General features: G+C 44.0%; 2 protein-coding genes across 2 annotated transcripts in view; both read left to right on the plus strand.

The window, feature by feature from the left end:
• Positions 1–1383: 1383 nt before the first annotated feature.
• LOC149363033 (techylectin-5A-like) lies at positions 1384–14345 on the plus strand. Its single transcript, XM_089568422.1, has 5 exons — positions 1384–1537; positions 2017–2159; positions 6002–6107; positions 7426–7593; positions 14017–14345. Exons 1-5 carry the CDS (start codon positions 1384–1386, stop codon positions 14343–14345), a joined length of 900 nt encoding a protein of 299 aa, XP_089424548.1.
• A 7962-nt stretch (positions 14346–22307) lies between these two features.
• LOC149363034 (techylectin-5A-like) overlaps positions 22308–22550 on the plus strand; it is a 61621-nt gene continuing 61378 nt past the window's right edge. Inside the window, exon 1 of the mRNA XM_089573336.1 lies at positions 22308–22461. Within this exon, the coding sequence (XP_089429462.1) occupies positions 22308–22461 (154 nt within the window). The remainder of the gene's footprint in view (positions 22462–22550) is intronic.

Raw genomic sequence — 22550 nt, forward strand, 5'->3', positions numbered from 1 at the left:
GCAGTGGGTGCTAGATGTAGGCTTTTTATTTTGCGCGGGAAATTGGAATGTGTTTATGCGCTATCCCACTGACTCAGTACAAAGAGAAGAATGGGCAAAAAAAAAAGAAATAAAATGAAAATTTCGAAGTCCGCACTGCAAACGTTTACAATACAGACAGATTCATTTGTCCGCCTGAAAAACTGCTGTAGAGATGGAAGGTAACCTTCTTCGCGTACGTTGCCTTGAGTGCCGGCAGTGTGGCCGCCAACTGCCTGTGGACACTAACGCATAGGGCGCCTCGATGAGCTCCCGCTCTACGGAGAACGGGCGTGCATCAAGGCACCCGACTAACTGACCGACATTAGCGCCACCTGTAGGTCGATCTCACGGCCATACTTTAAAAGCTCATAGGTGCTGCTAAGTACAAGCAGTGTTTCGAGTCTCATGAGTGCGTAATTTTGTGCGTAATTCCGGAATTTTATGCTACCCAGAAGTGTGATGACATAGAACTGTAACAGTGTTCTTAATAAAAAAAAAAATGATCACGGGAACAGAAAACTGCGTGGATTCGTCGGAACTTTCAGTTGTCTTCACTTAGTTTCGGGTTACATGTCACGCGCTACCGCGACTGCGTACTGTCGACGAGGAACTGCTCAAACTGCCTCGTCAAATAAACGTGAAGGCGGAAGGTGTTCTGCACGCGATGGCACGATTGCAGCGAGCTTGCTTCGGAGTCCCGCCAACAGGCGCGCGCAAGTATATCTCTTGCTTGCGACAGCGAGCCCACGCGAGTAAGATGATCCGTGCTGCTCCTGGCTAATCGCGAACGAATGAACTCAGCCGGAGAAACTGAAGCAAACCTCTATACCCAGACGGCACAAAGCTAGTGTGCCGTCAAGGTCTGTCAAAATATGCGTCAGCGCATGGCACCTTGCGCTCAAGGCCTTGTGAGAGCAACAACATTGATACAAACGCCTTCACGCACTGCTTCAGCAGTGCGCTTAGAGATCGAGTTACTGTGGCGCGTAGGCACTTCCTCCTGCCCCTAAGGTTGCGTGCTACTTGGGCGAGCGGCTGCTTAAGCCTTAAATGGACCTCCGCGGCTCTTAGCGCTTCATGTTGTCGTAGCGACCACTCCTCGACGACATCAACCACTGAATAAGCTCCCAGATCCCTCAGGTCTGCATAGTGAGTACGGCGCTTATTAAATTATTTGTCATGAAAATATTTGCGCACATCATCTCCCTCTTTTCTTGCTGACTATTTTGTTAGTGCTTATATGTTGCAAAACAGCAGATTTCTTATGTCGGGCTAAAAGTGAAATTCCCTAGAGCAGCCTGTGATTCTTCTACACCCTTCATTTTCTTTCGCAACCCAGAACTGACAGACGTCTGAAGCAAAATGAGAAGTTGCACCATAGTTCAGGGCATCGTGCTATTCTACGTCGTCACCGCTGCGACTAGCTTTGAGCTGCCAGAAGCGGGGGAACGATCGGTGATCGACTTGGCGGAGGACGCTGCGAAGGAAGTTTCAAAGGCTCTCCATCGCATTAGGGGTGAGTCGTCTGCGTTTCTCGCTAAGTAAGCCTCGCCAGGATGCTCGGATTCAGAGAAGAATTTCAGGGTGCAGTATTGGAACCCTCATGACAAACCTGGAGTTCAAATGTAATTGAAATGTCCTTTCGCCAGCTTGCTGTGATTAGCACTGGGCATGAGTGATCGATTCTTGTTTACGATTTCTGGCGACGATGACTTTGAAATGTTTAGCAATTAGACGGGTAACATAGATCGTGCACGTCGACCACTTGCATTACACGTTGAAAACTTCAGTTGTGGAAGCCCCGTTCCCATTTACTCTACGAGCAAGTGAATAGAATCACTTTTCTGGCAGTGCAGAAAATCAGCGCTAACTGTCATGCGTTAATTATTGCGCACAGAAAGATAAGACCCTTGCTCTAATGCGCTTACGACCTTTATTGCTACCTGTACCTGATTCCAACTGTTTCCAACGTGCGCATTCACTTTGATCGCGCAGACGTTCTCCATCCTCGGCACTGCGCTGATCTGCTGGAGGCTGGCCAGAGAACAAGCGGCATATACACCGTGTTCCACAAAACGGCCGGCCCCTCTGGACAGAACGTCTACTGCGACATGGAGACAGATGGCGGGGGTTGGACGGTGAGGCACTGCTGTTTCTATAATTTTAAATATGTTTCCCATATTTCTTTCGTTTAGTTCAAAACCTTCGGACTTATAAAGATGCAAAGAACATATTTCCTCAATCCGCATATCTAGTAAGCAAGATTAGAATCGTATTGTTCGCAGGCGTTACATTTGTGCCTTTAAGATAAGCCAATACCCAGCCCTCAAGATGAACTCAAAATCGAGCGAGGGTTTCCGTCTTTGCGTTTATCAGTCGGTGTCTTCCTTTATTTTGCTTTTCAGCTGATGAATTATATAATTACAATGAACCGTCTGTGCCGACGAAATCCCCAGCGACCAGTGGGAGCGAGTATTTGTGTGGTTGGTACCGCCGATTGCTGCTCCCGGTGATGTAGGCCGTGAAGAACATCATGCTGCATTTGCGCAAATACAAGCATGGTGCATACAAGCGCCCGAGCCTATGCCGTGCCGTTCATGAGGAAACACGACGACGGGTATGGCATGCCTGAGGAGCTTCTTCAGCGTCACTTCCGCCCTGGGAAAGAATCATAGCGATGGTTTTGTGGCGAATTGGGGAAGTATGTTTCCTCTGACGCGAGCCCATGGAATGGAGAGGCGGTACAGTGGATGCAGTCCGTGAAAGCTAGTTTTTTTTTTAACTGAAGCCAAAGCTAGAGAGCCGGAAGAAGCACTCTGTTCCTACGCACAGGTATGCAGGGTGTTTCGCCTAAAAATTTACACAAGTTGAAAAATAGGCTTTTTGAAATAGAAGGGCGCCTTTGTCGGCATAGTATTGTCACGTTGTAGTGACGGCAGTCCAGCGGTCAGGAAGACACCAACCAGTCTTGGAAACGAAGCTCTTTATTTGGGCTGACTTGCGCCCACAAAAGAACTGAATCACTCGGCGGCGGCGTAAGCAACCAACGTGCTCGTCGGCCGTCGAACTACGAATGTCCGCCGCTCGCGGCATCGCTCAATTTAAAGCCGGCAAGGAAACTTCCAGATAACAGGACAAGTTCATATACAGTAATATGGAAAAACCTAGATGCAGCCTTTCTTGGCTGCGATCAATCGAGATTAGTCTGGTCGCTTCTCGCGTCACGAACAAAAGTGATAAGAACCCTGTCCTGCAGCCTTGAGCGTGAACGAACAAAGACTACAGTGATACGTGGCAGTATTGTCAGCAATATAGTGCAAAAGAATGCAGCTAAGGCGTGCTAACTACCAGGCTAGTTAACTAATATTGAAAAGTCAGCTTTTAAACCATTGCAGTTAGGCTCCTTAATTATTGTGGGGCGTGTAGCCCAACGCAATGATTATCCACATGAGTTTTTAGGATTTCGAAAGCATGGTTTCCCTCTGCGCTGTGGCCCAACAAAATTTTGGCTATTTCGACGACTTACGTGCACCGGGGAGGCTGCTTTATCTACAAGCTTCTCGAAAGGACATGTATTTTGGCGCGATGTAGCCAGATTTTGTTGCGCCGCAGCTTCGAGGGTAACCACGGATTCGAAATTCTGAAAACTTATATGGAAATCAATCACGTTTGGCTGCATGCCCCTCAGTAACTATGGAGTCTAGAAGCAATAGTTAAAAAGTTAAGAATTCAATATTAATTAAACAACTTGCTAGTTCGCTCATCTTAAATTTATTCTGATGTACTACACCTCTAACAATGCTGTTTCTAAAAATTGTGTACAATCGAAGGTGAAATACCCTATATAGCCCCCATAGAAGTTGATAGTTTTGTCTTTAAACATAGCTATTAGCGTTGTTCATTATCGAACCTGCGTTTATTTATTTTATTTATTTATTTATTTATTCAATAAACCCCTAAAGGCTCTCAATCGAGGGTATTACATAGGGGGGAGCAATGACACACAACGCAAAATAAGAATGAGCAAGTACCAAGGTGCAAAACATAAATACAAAAAGCACATGTAGAAAACAAAACAAGAAACAAACAAAACCCTGTAGTATACATTGTAATTTACACGAAAAAAGAACAGATAGCGTTTTAGAGGCAATAACAATCGCAGGAACAAAACAAAATAATAAAACAGCTCAATGCAGCAAGTGGTACAATCAATTAGTAAAGCTAAACAGACATTTGGGTTAGAAGGTCGTGAAACTTGTTAAGATCCCTTTCAGAAGCGATGTGTGATGGTAGATTATTCCAGTCGACTATAGTACGTGGTACGAAAGAGTTAGCAAAAGAACAAGTGTGGCATGATATGCGTTTAACTTTCAGCGGGTGGTCGCGACGTGGAAAAAAAGATTCAGGTGATTGAAAAAAATCGTTATGGAGCAGAACATGATGGTAAAGTTTATGGAAAAGGGTCAAGCGTGATAGTTTGCGGCGATGTGATAACGTATCAAGTTCGGCGCGAGCCTTTAGTGCGGTGACGCTAGTATGACGAGAATAATCAGAAAAGATGAATCTAACGGCACGGTTTTGCAAAGATTCCAAGTCATCTATAAGGTATGCTTGATCCGGGTCCCAGATGGCCGACGCATATTCGATTTTAGGCCGTATTAAGGTAACGTATGCTAGTTTTTTTAGGTGAAAAGGCGCTTGTTTAAGGTTACGTTTTAGAAGACCCAGAGAGCGGTTAGCAGCTGCAAGAATATGGCTAATATGGTAATTCCATGTTAAATTGGACTGAAGGTGTAGTCCCAAATACTTGTAGGAAGTAGAAAGTTCAACCGGGTTATTAAGGAGAGTGTAAGATGCCGGGATGCGGCAAGACTTGCGAGTGAAAGAGACAAGTTTAGTTTTAGAGGAATTAAGGGTCATTAACCAAGAAGAACACCAGTTACTAATGGAATCTAAATCAGCTTGCAAAAATTGGCGGTCAGAGTCGTTAGAAATGCTACCGTATATAACACAGTCATCAGCGAATAATCTGATTTTGGATGATACGCAGGCGGATAAGTCATTTATGAAGATTAGAAAAAGTAAAGGTCCCAAAACGCTTCCCTGGGGAACACCGGACGAAACGGGTGAGGAGGACGAAAGATGATTATTGACAGAAATGAACTGAGATCGACATGCAAGAAGCATAACTTTGATTACGAAAATTGTTTAGGCATGTCCGGTTGCAAGCAGCACCCATAGATGGCGGCACCAGCTACGCCAGCAACCGAAGGAACATAAGTAGTGCAGCGCGATTGAAGGTGCCGGAAAGCGTAACCTTTCCTCTCCCTTCTTTATTTCACCTTCGGGTACCTACACTCGCGCTGCTTTACTTATGTCAAAATTGACCAACTAGTCCGGCAAAAACTTTTGTTTCACACTCGAGCTAAGCAACCAACCAACGAGCAGCGACTATAAAACATAAAAAAAGCCGCCGGCTCGGAAGAATGATATAAGAGAGTTCTTAGCAGGCTTTCGCACCCCCCCGCCCCCCGTTTTCAAAAAAAGAAACTAGTAGAAACATTTCTTTCACATGCTTTTGGGCTAATTGTGTGTTCTTTGCTAACACAGTCAGGTAGGCGTTACCACCGTTACTGGCTTGATTGGATGGGCAATGAACCCGGGCAGTGAGCACTAATTTCTTGCTAAATAAATATTGTAATCTCAGCTTACAATACAATGACGCCTAATCAAGGATCCGAAACCTTTCAGTAGGAAACACTGGTCTAGAGGTCACCCATAAATGTGTGTATACAGCATATCTGTAAAGGACAATTTTCGTACAAGTGGTTGAGGATGCGGTGCACCTTGAAGTGATCGTTTCTTAAACAGCAAAGCGATGTTATAGTTGTGATCATTATAAACATGCAAAAAGTCAACAAAGACGATCAATCGAAGGTTACAAGTCTCATGGAAGAGTTCATTTTATATGCCTACACAGGTAATCCAGAAGAGAGGCCAATACGGTAACAACGCTTTCTACTTTTACCGGAATTGGACCGAATATGCCAATGGGTTCGGCGATCCTGCCAAAGAATACTGGATTGGTGAGCACTCTTGGAAAATAGCCTATGACAATTTCTATCTTAGAAGAAAGGTTCACAGCGCTGCCCTGCGGTACGGAACTGCGACATGGCGACGCAGAGGCGGAGTACGAGCAGCATTGCTGACTTTATGCAGCTGTTACCAGTGAGCGAGACAACAACAAATACTCAGCGACTTTAGCTTGGCATGGAACAAATTTCTGTCGCATTAAACAGCTAGTTCATTGCTGCTAGACGATGAATGGGCTTAATCTCTACGTAACCACCTACCAAGCTATGTCTGGAGACCATATTCAGTGTTATTCTATGTTGGTTGTTTTGACCTGAAGTTTATATTTCGACGTGTATTTTGAGCGAGTGCTCCAGATATTGTTCCCTCGTCATGGACGCTTAGTTACGGTGCGCGGGTTGGTTCAGATAAATTCGGTTAAATCAGGCTATATTCGGTGAAACGTTCGGTTAAATTCGTAGACAGTAGCCAATTAAGCAAAGTAAGTAGCGTCAGTCGCAGCTCAAGATTTATAGTCTTGCGAATATGAAATCATTCCAATAAAAGTAAAAATGTTTTGTATGCTTACAATATTGAAGTGAATGTCATGGAATGATGCCCAACACACATAAGAGAGCAGAGTTTTCCCTTCCAGTGTTGGAGCCTTTCACCTTGCTGAGTGTTTGGATTTTTGTGCAGTGACGTCCATTCCAATATTCGGAACGCATGAGAGGGGAAAGTTTGGAATCGAGTAATAGAAATCAGAGGATAGTAGAAGATTAGTGCTTCAAATATTTCGAGCTTTCGGAGATATCTGGAAGTCATTCATTCGTTCAGGGGAAATTTAACGGCAGTGAAACTGAACATACATTAGGACTGTGTGTTAACGAATGATAATTGGGGAGAAACTCACAAACTCTGCCGACTACACTGCCAGCGGTTGGTTACAACACGTAAAGATTAACTTGAGGTTGAGGACACAGGTAGGATTAACCTTGCGTTAGAGATATGGGCAATTCCTTCACCATAGCGGTACATCAGGGAATAATAACTAAAGCCAACATTTTGTGGCACAGTTCTGTTACCTTAACAAGTATAAAAAGCTTGCAAGAGTCATACTGCTGCTCTGTGGCTGCAGAAACCTTTGACACGTCGTCATGGTTTCTGCGCCATTTATCTTGGCACCATGCAACTGGTGTTCACTGATTGAGTAAACAATTTAACACCAATAAAAAGAAGCAATAAGCAATTCTGAAGTGTTTTTTGTCTTCTGTTCTCGCAATATTCCATGAGAACATAGAATAAACCGGCAAATGCCACGTTTACTCCCAGGGAACCACGCACTGCACACGTTGACCAATGGGGACCTTATGATGTCCCTTCGGATTGTTTTGGGAAACACTTCCGACAGTGGCATCTCCGTCAACTACGAAAGCGTCCGAGTTGAGGACTCACAAAACCATTTCAAGATTCATATCGGGAAGTTCTTGGGCCCCCATGGTACGTTTTGCTTCTGGCGAATCTTTACTGGTATAACTAATATGTAGCGCGAAAACATTAAGGCCAAAATGGGCAAAAAACAATGTCGAAAATTTACGAAACCATCTCCCTACTTGCCTAAACGCCTTTAGTGTAGTGTGTTGTAGTGTGTAGTAATGCTTCGAATTTCTTGATAACACCTTTGGATCATGATCCTGAAGTTCTAAACGTGCATATGAGTCCGGTATTTCATGTGCTAGAGATGATGTAGCTTGCCAAATTACGGGTAAGTAATTCAGTGCAGCACGCAGCGTGCAACCACCAGTACTTAGCCCAGGGCAAGATGCACTATTCATATAGCAGCTCTCCTGATTTTGTCGACATAAAATAATAACGGCTTGCATATCAACGAATATATCGACATTTGGACAAAGATAACTGTATACTCCGGCATACAACACGTTGTTTTCCCTGTATTCGATGCTAACACAACGAAGCAAAATCAGTTACACAAGAAGCATATTGTGTACAAAAAACTGCCACAACGAAAGAATTTCTCCTAGTGATTAGACAAAGCAGATTTTTGTTTTTCTAGGTATCGTCTCTTATATTTCGATTTTAAAGCTTTCTTTGAAATTTGTGCGGAGTCCTCAGTGTGCTTGTTAATTGACCTGTACATGAGGTAGCAATATGCAGTTCTTGAAATTGAAGGCTGTGTGTTTCATTTAAAAATTTATACTAGTGAGGATCAGGTCAGCATAAGTAAAAACTTTATGAAGGAAATCTCTTTATGTGACCGAACGGACATATGTATAAATTAATATAAAACAGTGCCCATGCATTCACACAGAACAGAAGCCTGTCTTTTAATTACACTGCAAACAATGTTTCTTTGTGAAGTAAATACCTAGAGTTATCGAGGGCTTCGAATCTGCCGTACCTTATCCTGGACAAACACGTCGATGACATTGATTCGCCCTTTGTTCGAATATGCAGTGATAATCTGGAACTCCTTCCTCTGCGAGCTTACAGACAGTCCAGACAAAAGTGGAAAAGTTTAGTTATAACGCATATGGTGTTACATCTACCGCCCATCTCCTAAAGAAATTGCTGGCTTAATGTTTCTCGCAGAAACCACGTCAGCCGTTCAACATTCTTTGTTTTTTTTGAGATAATCAATGGTCAATAAAATATACGCATCCAACATTACAATCTTCTGCACTGGATATAACAAAAGCCAGCGGCCCTATTTTAGGTCAAAGCAAATACGCCACGTCTCGTTTTGCGTTTTACCTCCCAAAGCGACTCCGACTATGAGGGACGCCATAGTGGAGGGCTCGTGATAATATCGACCGCCTGGGGTTCTTTAACGAGCACTGACATCGCACAGTACACATGCCTGTACCATTTCGTCTCCATCGAAATACGACTCCCGCAGCCGAGATCGAACCCGCGTCTATCGGATCAGCAGCAGAGCACGATAGCCTCTGATCCGCCGCGGCGGCTCTAACACCAATCAGCGCACGAAATGACTTCCGTAGTATTCTTATTCCCCCAGAACGATTAAAGACTGCAAAAATCTTACCAGAGATCATCATAATAATCATCATCATAAGACTGACTACACACACTTCAGGATAAAGGGTTCTCCCATATCCGCCGAATTAACCCAGTCCTTTTCTAGCTACGGCCACCTCATCCCTGCCAACTTGTTAATGTCATCCGCCCACCTAACTTTCTGCCAGCCCCTGCAACCCTTCCCTTCACTTGGAATCCAATCTGTTACCCTTAAGGACGATCGATTACCTTGCCTTCCCATTACACGCGCATTACATATTCAATTCTATTTTTTTTTAATAAAACACTTTTTGGGGCTAGTTTCTGATGCATTTTCTTTTCTTGAAATTTAAACAGCGCTACATTTTTAGAGGAATACACGGAAACACATGACATGACGGGCGCTGTAGTCGTCGAAAAATGTAGTGCCTTTTAAATATCAAGAAAAGAAAATTCCATTTCTTCCTCTTGATTCCGACTAGGGTGTTAATAACCTGTCTTTGATCCCTGATGCACTCTGCCCTGTTCCGGTCGGTTAACGTTACTACTGTCATTTTTCTTTCCATAGCTCGCTGCGCTGTCCTTAAATTAAGTTGAAATATTTTGTTTACCTCCATGTTTCTGTCCCATATGTGAGTACCGGTAAGATACAGCTGTTATATAGTTTTCTTTTGAGGGATATTGGTAAACTGCCATTCATGATCTTAGAGAGCGTGCCATATGCGTTCCACCCCATTCTTATCCTTTTACTTATTTCCCTCTCATGATCCGGATCAGCAGCAACTACCTGCCATAAGCACACGTACTCCCTTACCACTTCTAGCACCTCGTTAGCTATTGTGAACTGCTGCTCGCTTGCGAGACTGTTGAACATTACTTTGGTTTTCTGCATGTTAATTTTAAGACCTACCATTCTGCTCTGCCTGTCTAACTCACTGACCATGCTTTGTAGCTCATCATCTGAGTGACCTAACAAGGCAATGTTAGCACCGAATCGCAGATTACTTAGGTATTCTTCATTAACTCTTATCCCCAACTGTTCCCATATCAGGCCCCGGAATACCTCCTGTAAACAGGCAGTGAGTAGCATAGGCGAGATCGTTTCTACCTACCTGACACCCATTCTTACCAGAATTTTATTGCTGACTTTATCGAGGACTATGGTAGCTGTGCAATCGTTATAAATATCTTCTAATATAACTCTTCTAAGCCCGTAGTTCTGCCAGTCCAGTATTTCTGCATAAGGCTCTTCTACACCCTTATTCCGCAATGCCTGCATGACTGCTGAAGTGTCGACTAAATCAAATGATTTCTCCTAACCTATAAAGGCCATATACAGGGCGTTTCACCTAAGACTATGCACAATTTTTAAAAATAGGCTTTTCGAATCAGAAGAGCGCTTTTTCGACTTAGAATTGTCGCTGGTATAGTATCTCTGAATACAGCTGAGCTGTGCTAACTAGCAGGATGGTTAACTAATCGCCGCCGCGGTGGCTCAGTGGTTATGGTGCTCGGCTGCTGACCCGAAAGACGCGGGTGCGATCCCGGCCGCGGCGGCTAGAATTTCTTTGGAGGAGAAATTCTAGAGGACCGTGTACTGTGCGATGTCAGTGCACGTTAATGAACCACAGGTGGTCGAAATTTCCACAGCCCTCCACTACGGCGTCTCTCATAGCCTTAGTCGCTTTGGGACGTTAAACCCCATAAACCATAAACCAAACCTAACTAATATTGAATAGACAACTTTTTAACTATTAGCGTTGGACTCCTCAGTTAATGAAACGCGTGTAGACCACTGTGTGTTGTATTCATATCAGTTTCTACAATTTTGAAAATGCGGTTAACCTCGACGTTGCGACAAACCTAATTGTGTCGTTATCGAGCCAAAATAAATGCGCTGTCGAGAAGCTTTCAGGCAAAGCAACTTCTAGAGTGCATGTAAGTTGTCCAAATAGCCAAAATGTGTTGATCCACATTGCCGAGGGTAACCGCGCTTTCGGAATTCTTAAAACTCATATGCATATTGCTTACGGTGGGCTACACTCCTCGTAATAAGTAACGAGCCTAACACTAATGGGTAAAAAGTTAACTATTCAATATTAATTAACGAGCCTGCTAGTTAGCAAGTCTTAGCTGTATTCTGTTGTACTACCGCACTAGCAATGCTATGCCGGAGAAAGCGCTCTTTTAACTCAAAACGCCTATTTCTAAAAATTGTGTAAAGTTCTAGGTGAAAAACCCTGAATAGGGGTTGGTTAAAATCGGTGGATTTCTCTATCGCGTCATCGATAGAGTGAATATGGTCCATTGTCGATACTCTTCACGAATTCCGGCCTGATCAGTTTGGAGAATGAAATCTGAGGTGACCCTGACACTATTAGCGATCCCCAGAGTAAATACCTTATAGCCAACGCAGAGCAAGCTGATCAGACGGTAATTTTTCAATTCCTTGAAATCTCCTTTCTTATGGATTAAGGTGACGTTAGCGTTCTTCCAAGCTCCTGGTACACTCGAAGTCAGAAGGAATTGCGTGTATGGTGCGGCTAGTTTTTCTTACCGTATCTCTCTACCATCCTTCAACAGATAGAATTTAAATTAAGGAGCTTCTAGCGCACATTCCATTTTCTCATAACATTGCACTGAGTAGTATCTTTGTCCTGCCTTTGTATCTGGTGTGTCTACTTCCTGTTACTTCCTTTTTTAAGTTTAATTGGCTGATGTTTTTCCTGAATTTGTTTTTCGAGCATCATGGAATTGTGTTTTTTTGTTTCCAATTTTTACTTGCTTTATAGCATATGCATAGCCTACTAAGGTCTTGTTAAAGGATCGCAGCATCACGAAATAAATATGTATAAACGAAGTGAATGACAAAAAAAGAAAAAACTGAATATACAAACATGCGCTCCTAAATTACGGCCGTTGAGCAATAGTGATTTTTTACCTATCTACATGTACTTCATGATGACGGACTGAGGCCGTTAGCAAAAATGTTACTAGCAAAGGTCGTTTTCGGTTTGCGTCACTTGAAGCATGCGTTTCGCACAGATTAGGTATGAAGTAAATATATATTTTCAATAAATTACACAGCCCAGGCACCTGCAGAGACAACATGACATGCAGACTAGGATTTGGTTACATCGATATTCGGGAGCCATATACGAAATCCGCATCGCAGTAAACAATCACATTATAACAACTAAAACTTTCATAGTGGGATCTTTTAGGTGTATAGCAACTACGCATGCCAGGAGTGAAAGCGGGGGAGATTTTGGTTATTACGGGTCAGGTGTGCCAGGTATTTAAACTGGCATGCTACTCAAGATGTGGGTGAAGCAAAAGGGGTAAAAGAGGTGAAAGAAAAAGAAAAATAGAAAAATTGAAAGTTTAAATCAAGCACGCGCAACAGTCAAGTACTTACACACAGAAACTTTACAGGATGTCTTTCGAAGCGGTTCAAAGTAAGGGGAGAAAACGCGCTAGCTGGTGCTATGACTTGCATTTTGTGGCGATGCGTTTTATATGTCCCAATTACGTGGCAATTTACATTTTTGGGAGTATGAAATCTAGGATGTGTTGAAAAGTTTTTTAATCAAGGCAAACAAAGCATTGTCTTGAATGCAAACAAAATGCCGCTGGGAAATCGCACTATCATCTGAGGAAGTGAAAAAAATCACCGGACTGATGTGAACAGAAGCAACTTGCTGTTTACAGGTAGTACAAATAAAAAACATTTCGTTTTTTGTTGAGCTACGCTGCGTAGTGGCGACGTGAAGCGAGCGCTAGTTAGCACGGCGCATACCGCGCGCTATTTAAAATAAAAAACAGAGTCACGAAGCATGAAACAAAGTTTTTATTTATTTATTTATTTATTTACAAATACTGCGATCTTGTACACAAGGTCATAGCAGGTGGGAAACAATGTATTAAGATACAAAAATACAGACACATGCGAACAAAACATAATTGCACATAGACATATCAGAATTGCACATAGAATTGCACATAGAACAAAGCAGAATTGCTCATAGAAAAATCAGGAAGAAAAATACCGCGGCAAGGTCATAAACAAACAATTATTTCAAATGCTCTTCAAACAAATGCAATGATCTCTGCCTGACAACGTCATCCGTAAGGTTATTCCAATCAGTGATGGTCCTTGGAAAAAAAGAATATTTAAAACAATTAACTCGAGAATTTAATGGCGTTATGGAAAGAGAATGGCGATTTCTAGTTTGGTACCCCGAGGAATAAGCAAGGATATTAGAGGTGTCAACTTTGAAATTATTATGAACTAATTGAAAGAAAAATTTTAAGCGACATATGCGATTTATGTTAGGAATAGAGGGTAAGCCGCTTTTTTTGAGGAGATCACTGACTGATGCTCGCCCGTAAGTGTTCTAAAAAAACCTTACTGCTTTATTTTGGATTCTTTCAAGTTTATTTATGTTTACCTTTGTGAACGGGCCCCAGATCTTCTTTTGTAGTTCGTGAGAGAGAGAAGCTTGAGCGTTACATGATATCCGGCATCGCCGGAAAGTGATCGCGGCTACGCTGCCGGCTAGTCTCATCCGCTAGTTCAGCATAACGCAATGGCCAGAATTTTGCTCGGTGGTTCAGTTCCAGACTATGCCTACGCAATGACTTTCAAACTGGCACGGCAAGCAAAGCCCATCCGCTCGGAACAGGGTCATGAAAAGTACCTGGAGGAGTGCTAGGTTTGTAGTAATAAACTGTAATAATAATGATAAAAACAAACTCTGTTTATTTCAAGGGAGACAATTAAGGAAGAGGTGATAGGAAGGTCATCTTATCACAGCCGATATGTGCACTGCAGCATGGCTCAGCGGCCGCAAGAGGAATATTTAATTTTTTTTTCCTCTTTCGAAGGCTACGACGCCATGAGCTCTGCGAACCTCTCTAAGTTCTCAACCTTCGACAAGGACCTGGACACGTCTACCGACAACTGCGCTGAGGCATACAAAGGAGCCTGGTGGTACAGCGACTGTTACGATGCAAACTTGAACGGCCTCAATCTGAACGGCCACCACCTATCGAATGGCGATGGAATTGAGTGGGTTGTGTCCGGGACAGTTGACCTCGGTGCGCACTACTCCTACCCGTGGGTGCGGATGATGATCCGGCCGGCGGGTTTCGTGAAAAATCGGCCGTTCTTGCCAAGGGCACTACCCAGCTGGGACATGCCGTCTGACACATAGGCGCATAAAATTAGCGGTCTGAGAAGCAGCATTTATGAAGTCGATAGCGGACTTTGGTATAGGCTATCTCATCACACATTATCCAGAGCGTCATGTATGGCGTATAGCGTCATGCTATGCTTGACAAGTCTCAGCGAAGGGCAACGTTTCCACTACTGCCGAGCCGTGCCCACCCAAGACAGGCTGGAGTACATTATTCAGTAAACCGTTTCGCATGCACATATTCATCGTGGCAGGTATCGAGGCTATGCCCGCCTCGATACGTTACGCAAAATATAATGTGACAAGAGAACAATCGACACATTTATGCATATTGCGTTCGCACTGACACGATATGGCGTCAGTGCAGCATACTGTAAATTGTCGGCGTTTAATGCTGCGTGTTTTGTTTTTCCTGGCATCTTGACCGCTTGCAATTTGTGCAAAGTTAAAGTTTCGACATAATGTCCTGACTGCAGGCAAAGTGAATTTGATATTCCTAATACTTTTGATGTTGTTCCATGGTACTTGCCAATTTTTATCGCGATGGCTTTTTTGTGTGTTTACTTATAAATTGCTCCTTTTTCAAATGCCCAAGTGCGAGCGTCAAAACTTCGGTTTTCTTTACTTGTAGCGTGCTGTCTTATTAAAGCTGATCATTTTTTTACTACATCATTCAGAGAAATCTTGAGAGTGCTTACTTTCGCCAAGCAATAAAATCCATTTTTCAAGCTTGATTATGAGCGATGAGATCTAAGCAAATTTGTTCTTTGGCTTGTGAACGGTCAATTTGACAATATGCTGTATCCATAAGTCCTATGGTGTGTTGTGCAAGCGTTACTTCTGAATAAAATGATGATGAAACGACTTAGTGTTTATTACGCATATTAGGTCACTAATTACCTCACATATTTATACTGCTGAGTAAGTAGAGCACGAGTGAAATTATTTCTGGCCGAAGGGGGTGTGACCTTGACGTTATAAGCAGACTGAAGGAGAGGCACGGGGGCTTGTTCTGGGAGGACGTTTGGGGGAGCAAGCGGCTACCGGAATTATTGTTATGCAAGTGTTTGCAGGGCAGTTGCTCTCAGCATCTATATGCCTTCGCTGTTATTCCCGAGTGCCGTGCTTGGCGCTCTTCTTTTGTTAAACTCGCGGAGGAGCGGGCCTTTATCTTCTTTTTTGTTTGTACCACAATAAAGGCAGCGTTCTCGGTCGATGTACACTGTGTTGCTTCTCTGTTAAGTCGCGGCTCGTGAACCTCGTTGTACAGAAGGCAGTGCCCTCAAAATTTCAACTCGTGCAGTACAGATTGTAATCAATGTTCAGGAAATAACACAACTAGAATAAATCATCAAGAAAAAACCGACTAATCCAGGCTACGGCTCAGTTAAAGTATTTCACAAGATCCGTTATTCTTAGCAGATCACATTATCGGATTCGGCTTCTTTTAAGGTTCAGGAACACTCCGAATAACTGCTCTCTCTGCATTTGCCCTTCACTGTAACAAAACACAGCTTAAGAGTTGAAAGGCCGCTTTTGCTGGGTCATGAATAGGAAAGTACATGAGTGATTGCTTGGGATGGTTTGAGAACCACGACAAGGTAAAATTCAGAGAACACCGCACCAGAGATATGCAAAAACAAGTTGAACCATCACACCCACACGTTTGCGTAGTGTCCATGATTTCTTCTGTTAGACGCACCCACTACAGAGGTGAAGCGTCTATCCTGAGTACATATATAGAGTCGAAAACGCAGACTGTTCAAGTGATCCGTTATTGGGCCTGATGTGCCAATGGAGCTGATATCCTAATTGTAGGCGGCCCTTTCGCTATTTTGGTACAGCAAATACAAGTTTATCTGAACCTGATATTTTAGCGTTTTAGAAAATTATAACAATATCCGATAGAAGAATATTCTCAATTTAAACAAAATGAATGTGATAGCGCCCGTCCTATACATTATCCCCATTTAAGGAAGAAAGCGGGGCCACTTGGTGTTTAGAGAGAGAGAACATAGTAGTAGCGCTGGACGAGAGGGCCGAAGGGAGAGAAAACAACACAAACGCTAGACAACACTAGCGCTTGCACTAACCATCTACAATGCGACATCACTCCTCACTGCTCCTAGAGGTCCCGTGCGCAATGAAAACCTTTGGCACTGCTTTCTCAAAGACGAATGATGACGTCACACTCACTCACAGCGCTCCTAGTGTTCTCCGCGAGAAGTGGAATACTTCTGCTCTCTCAACCTACGCAAGGCCTCCGCTGGTGGTGTGACTGAGACTTTTCAGGCACTGACGACACGATGCAGCCGGGGCAGTCTTCGGCTCTGGTGACGCCGGCTTTCCAGGCTCACAGATGCTCACAGCTTAAAATTAAAAAAAAGGCGGTAAACCACCAACTGATTACTACAGATGGCTAGATTACTTCGGCCAAGAACCCACCGTAAACGTGGAAGCTAACTGGCGCCGCATTAGTTTTCGCGAGTGCCGCCAGCTACCGATCGACACTAGCGGAGCGGCAGCGCTATCGCCTGTAGGCTAGTCTCGCGGTCATACTACAGAAGCTCATGGATACCCATGGATATCCATGGAGGAAGGAAAGAAGGAAAAAACTAAAGAAAGGCGCTGACGTCACTTTTTGTGAAACCGCCTCGCAACCGGAAGTTGACACACTTCTCCACCTCCATTGTTTCTCTCTCCTCGCTTTCTTCCTTCTACGGCAAGTTTCGGTATGGTGACTAGAAGCCCTCTAGTCACCCTAGTTTCGGGGCTGGGGTCGCGCGCTGCTCGGGTAGCGCCGTGTCGCTCGAAAGAGAAACTTCTGCAAGTGTAGTGCGTAGTTGCGTTCGCTGCGTCGTCAGAGTGCTTTTGAGGCGACCGTGACTTGGCAGTGGAGTTTCATAAGCCAGCTTCACTGTTTCACGCTGCAAGTCGCGTACACGAGTTTCGGTTTCTGAAGTGAGCATTTCAGCGATTCATCTGCTTCCGCAAAGCAAAACGTGCTGCCTAGCGTTCACTTGCGCACTTTGTTGAAAAGTGAGCTCCGTCGAAGGAAGTGGGCTGAGACCGTGCAACCTCGGCGTTGTCGAATCTAGTCCGACTTACGTGGGGTGCAATCCTTACGCTCTTGGTGAGAGACAAGCGTGACATCGAACTGAAGTGCAGCATGAATGTACCGAGTGTGTGATTAAGCGGAGCATTAAGAAGGCTATTAGTAAGAAATCTTTGGGCTGATAGTGCAGCACGGAGCATCGCGATGCAAATACTTGCATCATACCTCGTATAACGTCCTACTTTGCTAGCGCTAGATATTGATTGAGCAGTGGCTGATAGGGGCATCTCAAGGAGTACATGCACCATACCAAAATCTAGATAGCAATTGTTTATCGAATGTTTTCATGAAGCTTACTCAGTTAAATGATTGTATAATTGTATTTTGCATAAATCTCCAGACCGACTCCACAGTAAGTTTTTGTTTTCAAATAAATTCATGTTTGTCTGTCTTCAAATTATTCTGGTTCTTCGTTTAAACCTGAAGAAGGATATGTTATCCAATTTGCACATCTTGCTATTATATTCCAAGTATATTGCTTTCTTCATATATTTGCATGTGTGCTTTGCGTGTTGTGCTGGAGAATGCTTGGAGAACACTCGTACATTCTTTTCAGCTAGCGTATGGCATGACTGTGATCATCGCGAAGTGAACAAGGGAGGAAAGAGCCTTAAGGTTCTTGGGAGTGCCAACGGCTGTTGCCTTCTTTCATATTTATAACGAGCCCCTCATTCCCCTTCTCTTGTTTGCCTAATTGCTTAGCGAGGGCCTCGGTTCTGGCAGCCTTGACGCCATAGGAAGCATAAGAGGGTTCTCACGCAGCTTCCACCCTCTCCGTTCGATGACGTTCTACGTCACACCTGCGGTCACTCAGGACGTTCCACGTCCGCCGCTTATGAACTTGGGTGGCGCTGATGAACACTCTCAAGGTTAGGTTACTTGTAAACATAAATACCCCCGAAGGCAGAAGAATTGACAGCCGTCGCCGTAGCTCACAGGTAGAGCACCGGACGCGTAATTCGGAGGTCGTGGGTTCGGATCCCACCGGCGGCATGTGGTTGTTTTTTTCTTCTGCTTTTCTAATCAATTAGCTTTAAGCGGTAACATATTCAGTAATATTCTAAATTGATCAACACCACAAAATAAATAAATAAAAAAAATTGAAAATACCCCGTGCCCCTTGGTTTCTGTGGCTGTTGGCTTCTTTCATATTTATAACGAGCCCCTCATTCCCCTTCTCTTGTTTGCTTAATGTTTCCACAAGAGTACTTGTCTTAGTGTGGGCAAAGACGAGCCCTCTTGTCTAAATGCTGGCAAGAACCCTGAGGCTACAGCCTTCCTTGTTCACTTTGTGTTTTGAAGAAACTCATTTAATCTATGCACAGTTGTGTAAGCTGATATAATTAGTGAATAGCCTTTTTTCATGGAGTTGATACCCTGAGGCTGTGTTGTAGCTATAAGAGATGCTTTACTGAACACCTGCCACCAATTTATCTCGCCCATCTGGGGTCTTTAACAATGTCACTCAGCACATGAACATTTTTGCTTTTTGTCGCCAATGAAATGTGAATGCCAAAGCTGAGATAACACTTCCAACTCATGCTAAGCAGCTGAATGCTGTATCCTCTGCACCGCCACAGCCAGGGAAGAAGCATTTGGCTTTCGTTAACAGTCTTGTGCAGCATTTCGAGCAATTGAGATGAATATAACCAGGCGCGTGCACTTTATTGCTTTGCTCATGTCTGAAAACTTTCGCATATTTTATCACAGTGCTAATTCGTTCCCTTTCCCTGTATACATAAGCTTGGTTTCTGTCTCTTGCTTTAGTAGCAGGGCATCCTGTGTTTGTAGGTGGCAGCAAGATTTATTTTGTCGAAGTGGAGGATGCGCCCCACCCCTTATTTTTATGTAGAGTAATGAATTCATGTACGCGAGGTTTGAAACATTTTTTTTCTAGACATATTTTCACTCTGCACTATCGTTTGGTTTAGTAAGATGACGGTACACTGCGTATTTAACTTTAGTGCTTATTTATAGCCTCTCTGCACCAAAAATACGCAGTGCAGAGTTCTAAACTGAGTTAGCAGCATGGCATCCAGTGTTTGCAGATGGTAGCAGGTTTTTCCCTTGAAATTATACAATGTCTACAGGCCACTCTTATGAACACTTTGCGGCCTGAACAGAATATCTAAAGAAGAATATCTAAAAATATCTAAACAATCGACATTCATGCTTGCATATTTTACCCCAAAAATTTGTTTTACTTTCAGGGTGGGGTACCAGTGCTTATAGTGACATACTGATATCATAGCAATGCACTCCATATGTGTTCAGTGGCTCCTTATGTTGGTCGGGGAACCTTAATAAATGTTTTTGACCAATAGGAATTTGTGCTCTTAATTCATTACTTTGACAGTTGAATATATTAAACAACCATTGCGTTGAAAGACAAAGACTTTCCCTGTTATGCTGGCCACACTCATTAGACTATAGCCAGCAGAAAATAGGCGGACATGCTTGGAACTAGGTGAAAAATAAGCTACATTGCATGTGCACTGCATATTATAAAGACGCATGAATCAAATAGCGCATATGTACTCTCAGCAGCGCTATCCCAAGACGTCCCTTGTTACAGAAGGCTTCTAATAGCGCTGTGTTCTGCAGTGGTTGCATGTGCACAAAATGCTCAGAGATTTGATGCGAATAAATTCACTTGATGAGCTGGAAAGTCCTCGAGTTAGATTTTCATTACGATCTTGTTTTAAATGTGCAGCAGAAGACGCACATATCAAAAGAAATTCTGTTGCAGTGTCGCTGTAGGACTCAGCGCAAATTTTAAAGGTCTATATATGGTTTAGCAAACGCAAGAGTTGCTTACTGATTGTTTTCATACCTGCACTTGGGAGCAAATCTATCCTTGTCAACCAAAACTTCCGCACCAGTAGGATACCGGCACTGCAAAATACGCAATGTGTCACTTTTTACTAAATCAGACGCGACACACGTCGGTAGTGTAAAATGTCGACGCACAAATCGCTCGCAAAAGATCAGCTAGTATGAAATGCGCCGTTGTGATCCGATGCCAGCGAATGACGAACAGGGACCCCGCCGACACTACGTTGTTCAAGCGCTTCGTAAAAGAAGGTACCTCAGAACAGCGCCGCTCGCCGCAACACTCCTACACCTCCCTCCCCACAAACACGCACCTAGATGCAGACCAGTGCGCAGGTGTGGTTAACATTTTTCGACGCCAGGCCGAGAAAGACGATATTGCGCGCAGCTTAGCGCAGCGCACCGTCCTCCTCAGGGCTACCGTACGCACGCCGTGTGGTCATCGAAACGCAGCTCAGCATCGCCGAGAGAGGCTTCATGTCTCTGTGCTGTTTGGCGAGGTGCGAAAGTTCGCTGATCGAAATAATCAACGCTTCTTGGCGTGTCGAAGCGCGGTTCCGGAGTACCAAATTCTCGCGAGATTCATTTAAATGCATCGATCGCTCCGCGTAAAAGTTTTACAAACAAAATATCAAATGCGCGGTTATTCGCCGCATTTGTAAACAATCCCACATGCGTGCGTAACGTCCCGACGCGAGGCATGTAGACTTCAACACGCAAGGCCGAACACGCCAGGCCGAACACACCATGCCGAAAGCCCATCCACCACCACCAACAAAAACTCGGACACTCAGGCCCATAGCATGCAGCAAAGCCGCCGTACGCCGTTGCTAGTGGCTCGAGTTTTCATAGCAACAACGACAACGTTGCTAGTGGCCCGACTTTTTAAGCCTAATTTTTGACGTCACTTCCGCCACATTTTCGTCTATGCATTTGAAATACGAAGGCCCTCTCCTGAGTTTTCCTTCCTCCATGTGGATACCACTCATGCAGTATAAGTGCTTTTTCGAGTGCATTGAAAGCACGCTTCCTAGACATTTTTCGTACGGAATCTTGTGCTACTGAGAACAGCGAAGAGATTAAACAGCAGTGTTTTTAAGGAATGAAAAACGTCATGGCAGAAGAAATCTGCGTGGATTGGTACGAACTTTTACTTCTTTTCACTTAAGTTCAGGACATGCGCTACGCGCTACCGCGACTCCGTACTGTTGACCGGTAACTACAAAAACTGCTTCGTCAACTAAAGACGAAGCCGGAAGGTGCCCTGCACACGATGGCGGGAGTGCAACGACTTTGTTTTGGAGTCTCGCCAGCATGCGCAAGTATATCTCTTGCTTTCGACAGCGAGCCAGCGCAAGTGCGATTATCCGTGCTTCTCCTTGCTAATCACTAACGAATGAACGAAACCAGAGAAACTGAAACAAACATATATACCCGGACGGGATAAACCTAATGTGTAGTGTGCTTCTATACAAAGGCGATAAAGCTTCAGTAAAGAATTTTATTTCCTATAAGACCGTTCTGCAACGGGAAGCCTAGCGGCTACAACCGCTGTCCAAACATGCTTCAGTACACAGTACCTTCTGCTCAAGGCCTTGCAAGACCAAAGACATTGATAGGAACACCTTCGCGCTCTGCATCAGCTTTGCGCGTATAGATCGAGTTACTCTGACGCGTAGGCACCTCCTCGTGCTCCTAGTGTTGCGCGGTACATGAGCAAGAGACTACTTAAACCGTAAGCATCGGCCAGCACGGCGGTTCTCAGCGTTTTAACTCGTAGCGGGCATTGCTCGAATAAGCTGTGGATAAGCTGCCAGATCACACAAGTCTGCACAGCAAGTACCGCGCTTATTAACTTTCCATGAAGGTATTTTCGCATCTCCTTTCCCTCTTTTCCCGCTGACTTTCTTCATTTCTGCTTCCCTTTTACAAAACAGCATATTTAGAAACATGGCGTAAACTGCACTTTCTTAGTGCATTCTATGTGCACGATTCATATTCTCTTGTAGCTGTGAACTGGCATCTGAAGCAAAATGAAGAGTAGGAAAATGGTTGAGGGCATCGTACTATGCTTCGCCTTCACGGGTGTGACTAGCTTGGGGCTGCCAGCAGCGGGGGAGCGATCGGCTATCGACCTGGCGGAGGGAGCTGCGATTGAGGTTATGAGGCATCTCCGGCGCATCAGGGGTGAGTTAACGTTTGTTTTCTATTGACTGTGGCAATGGCATCCACGCGGTTGTCACAAAAGCTCCTGTAGCTAAAGAAACAACTTTATC

This window comes from Amblyomma mixtum, chromosome 2 (assembly GCF_055824585.1).
Source record: "Amblyomma mixtum isolate Tamu chromosome 2, ASM5582458v1, whole genome shotgun sequence".
NCBI lineage: Eukaryota > Metazoa > Arthropoda > Arachnida > Ixodida > Ixodidae > Amblyomma > Amblyomma mixtum.

Excerpts from the sequence above, each read along its gene's own strand:
- LOC149363033 (XM_089568422.1), top strand. The coding sequence starts at position 1,384 with ATGAGAAGTTGCACCATAGTTCAGGGCATCGTGCTATTCTACGTCGTC. Across the intron at positions 1,538-2,016 it reads GGCTCTCCATCGCATTAGGG|ACGTTCTCCATCCTCGGCAC; the intron begins GTGAGTCGTCTG and ends TTGATCGCGCAG. Across the intron at positions 2,160-6,001 it reads CAGATGGCGGGGGTTGGACG|GTAATCCAGAAGAGAGGCCA; the intron begins GTGAGGCACTGC and ends ATGCCTACACAG.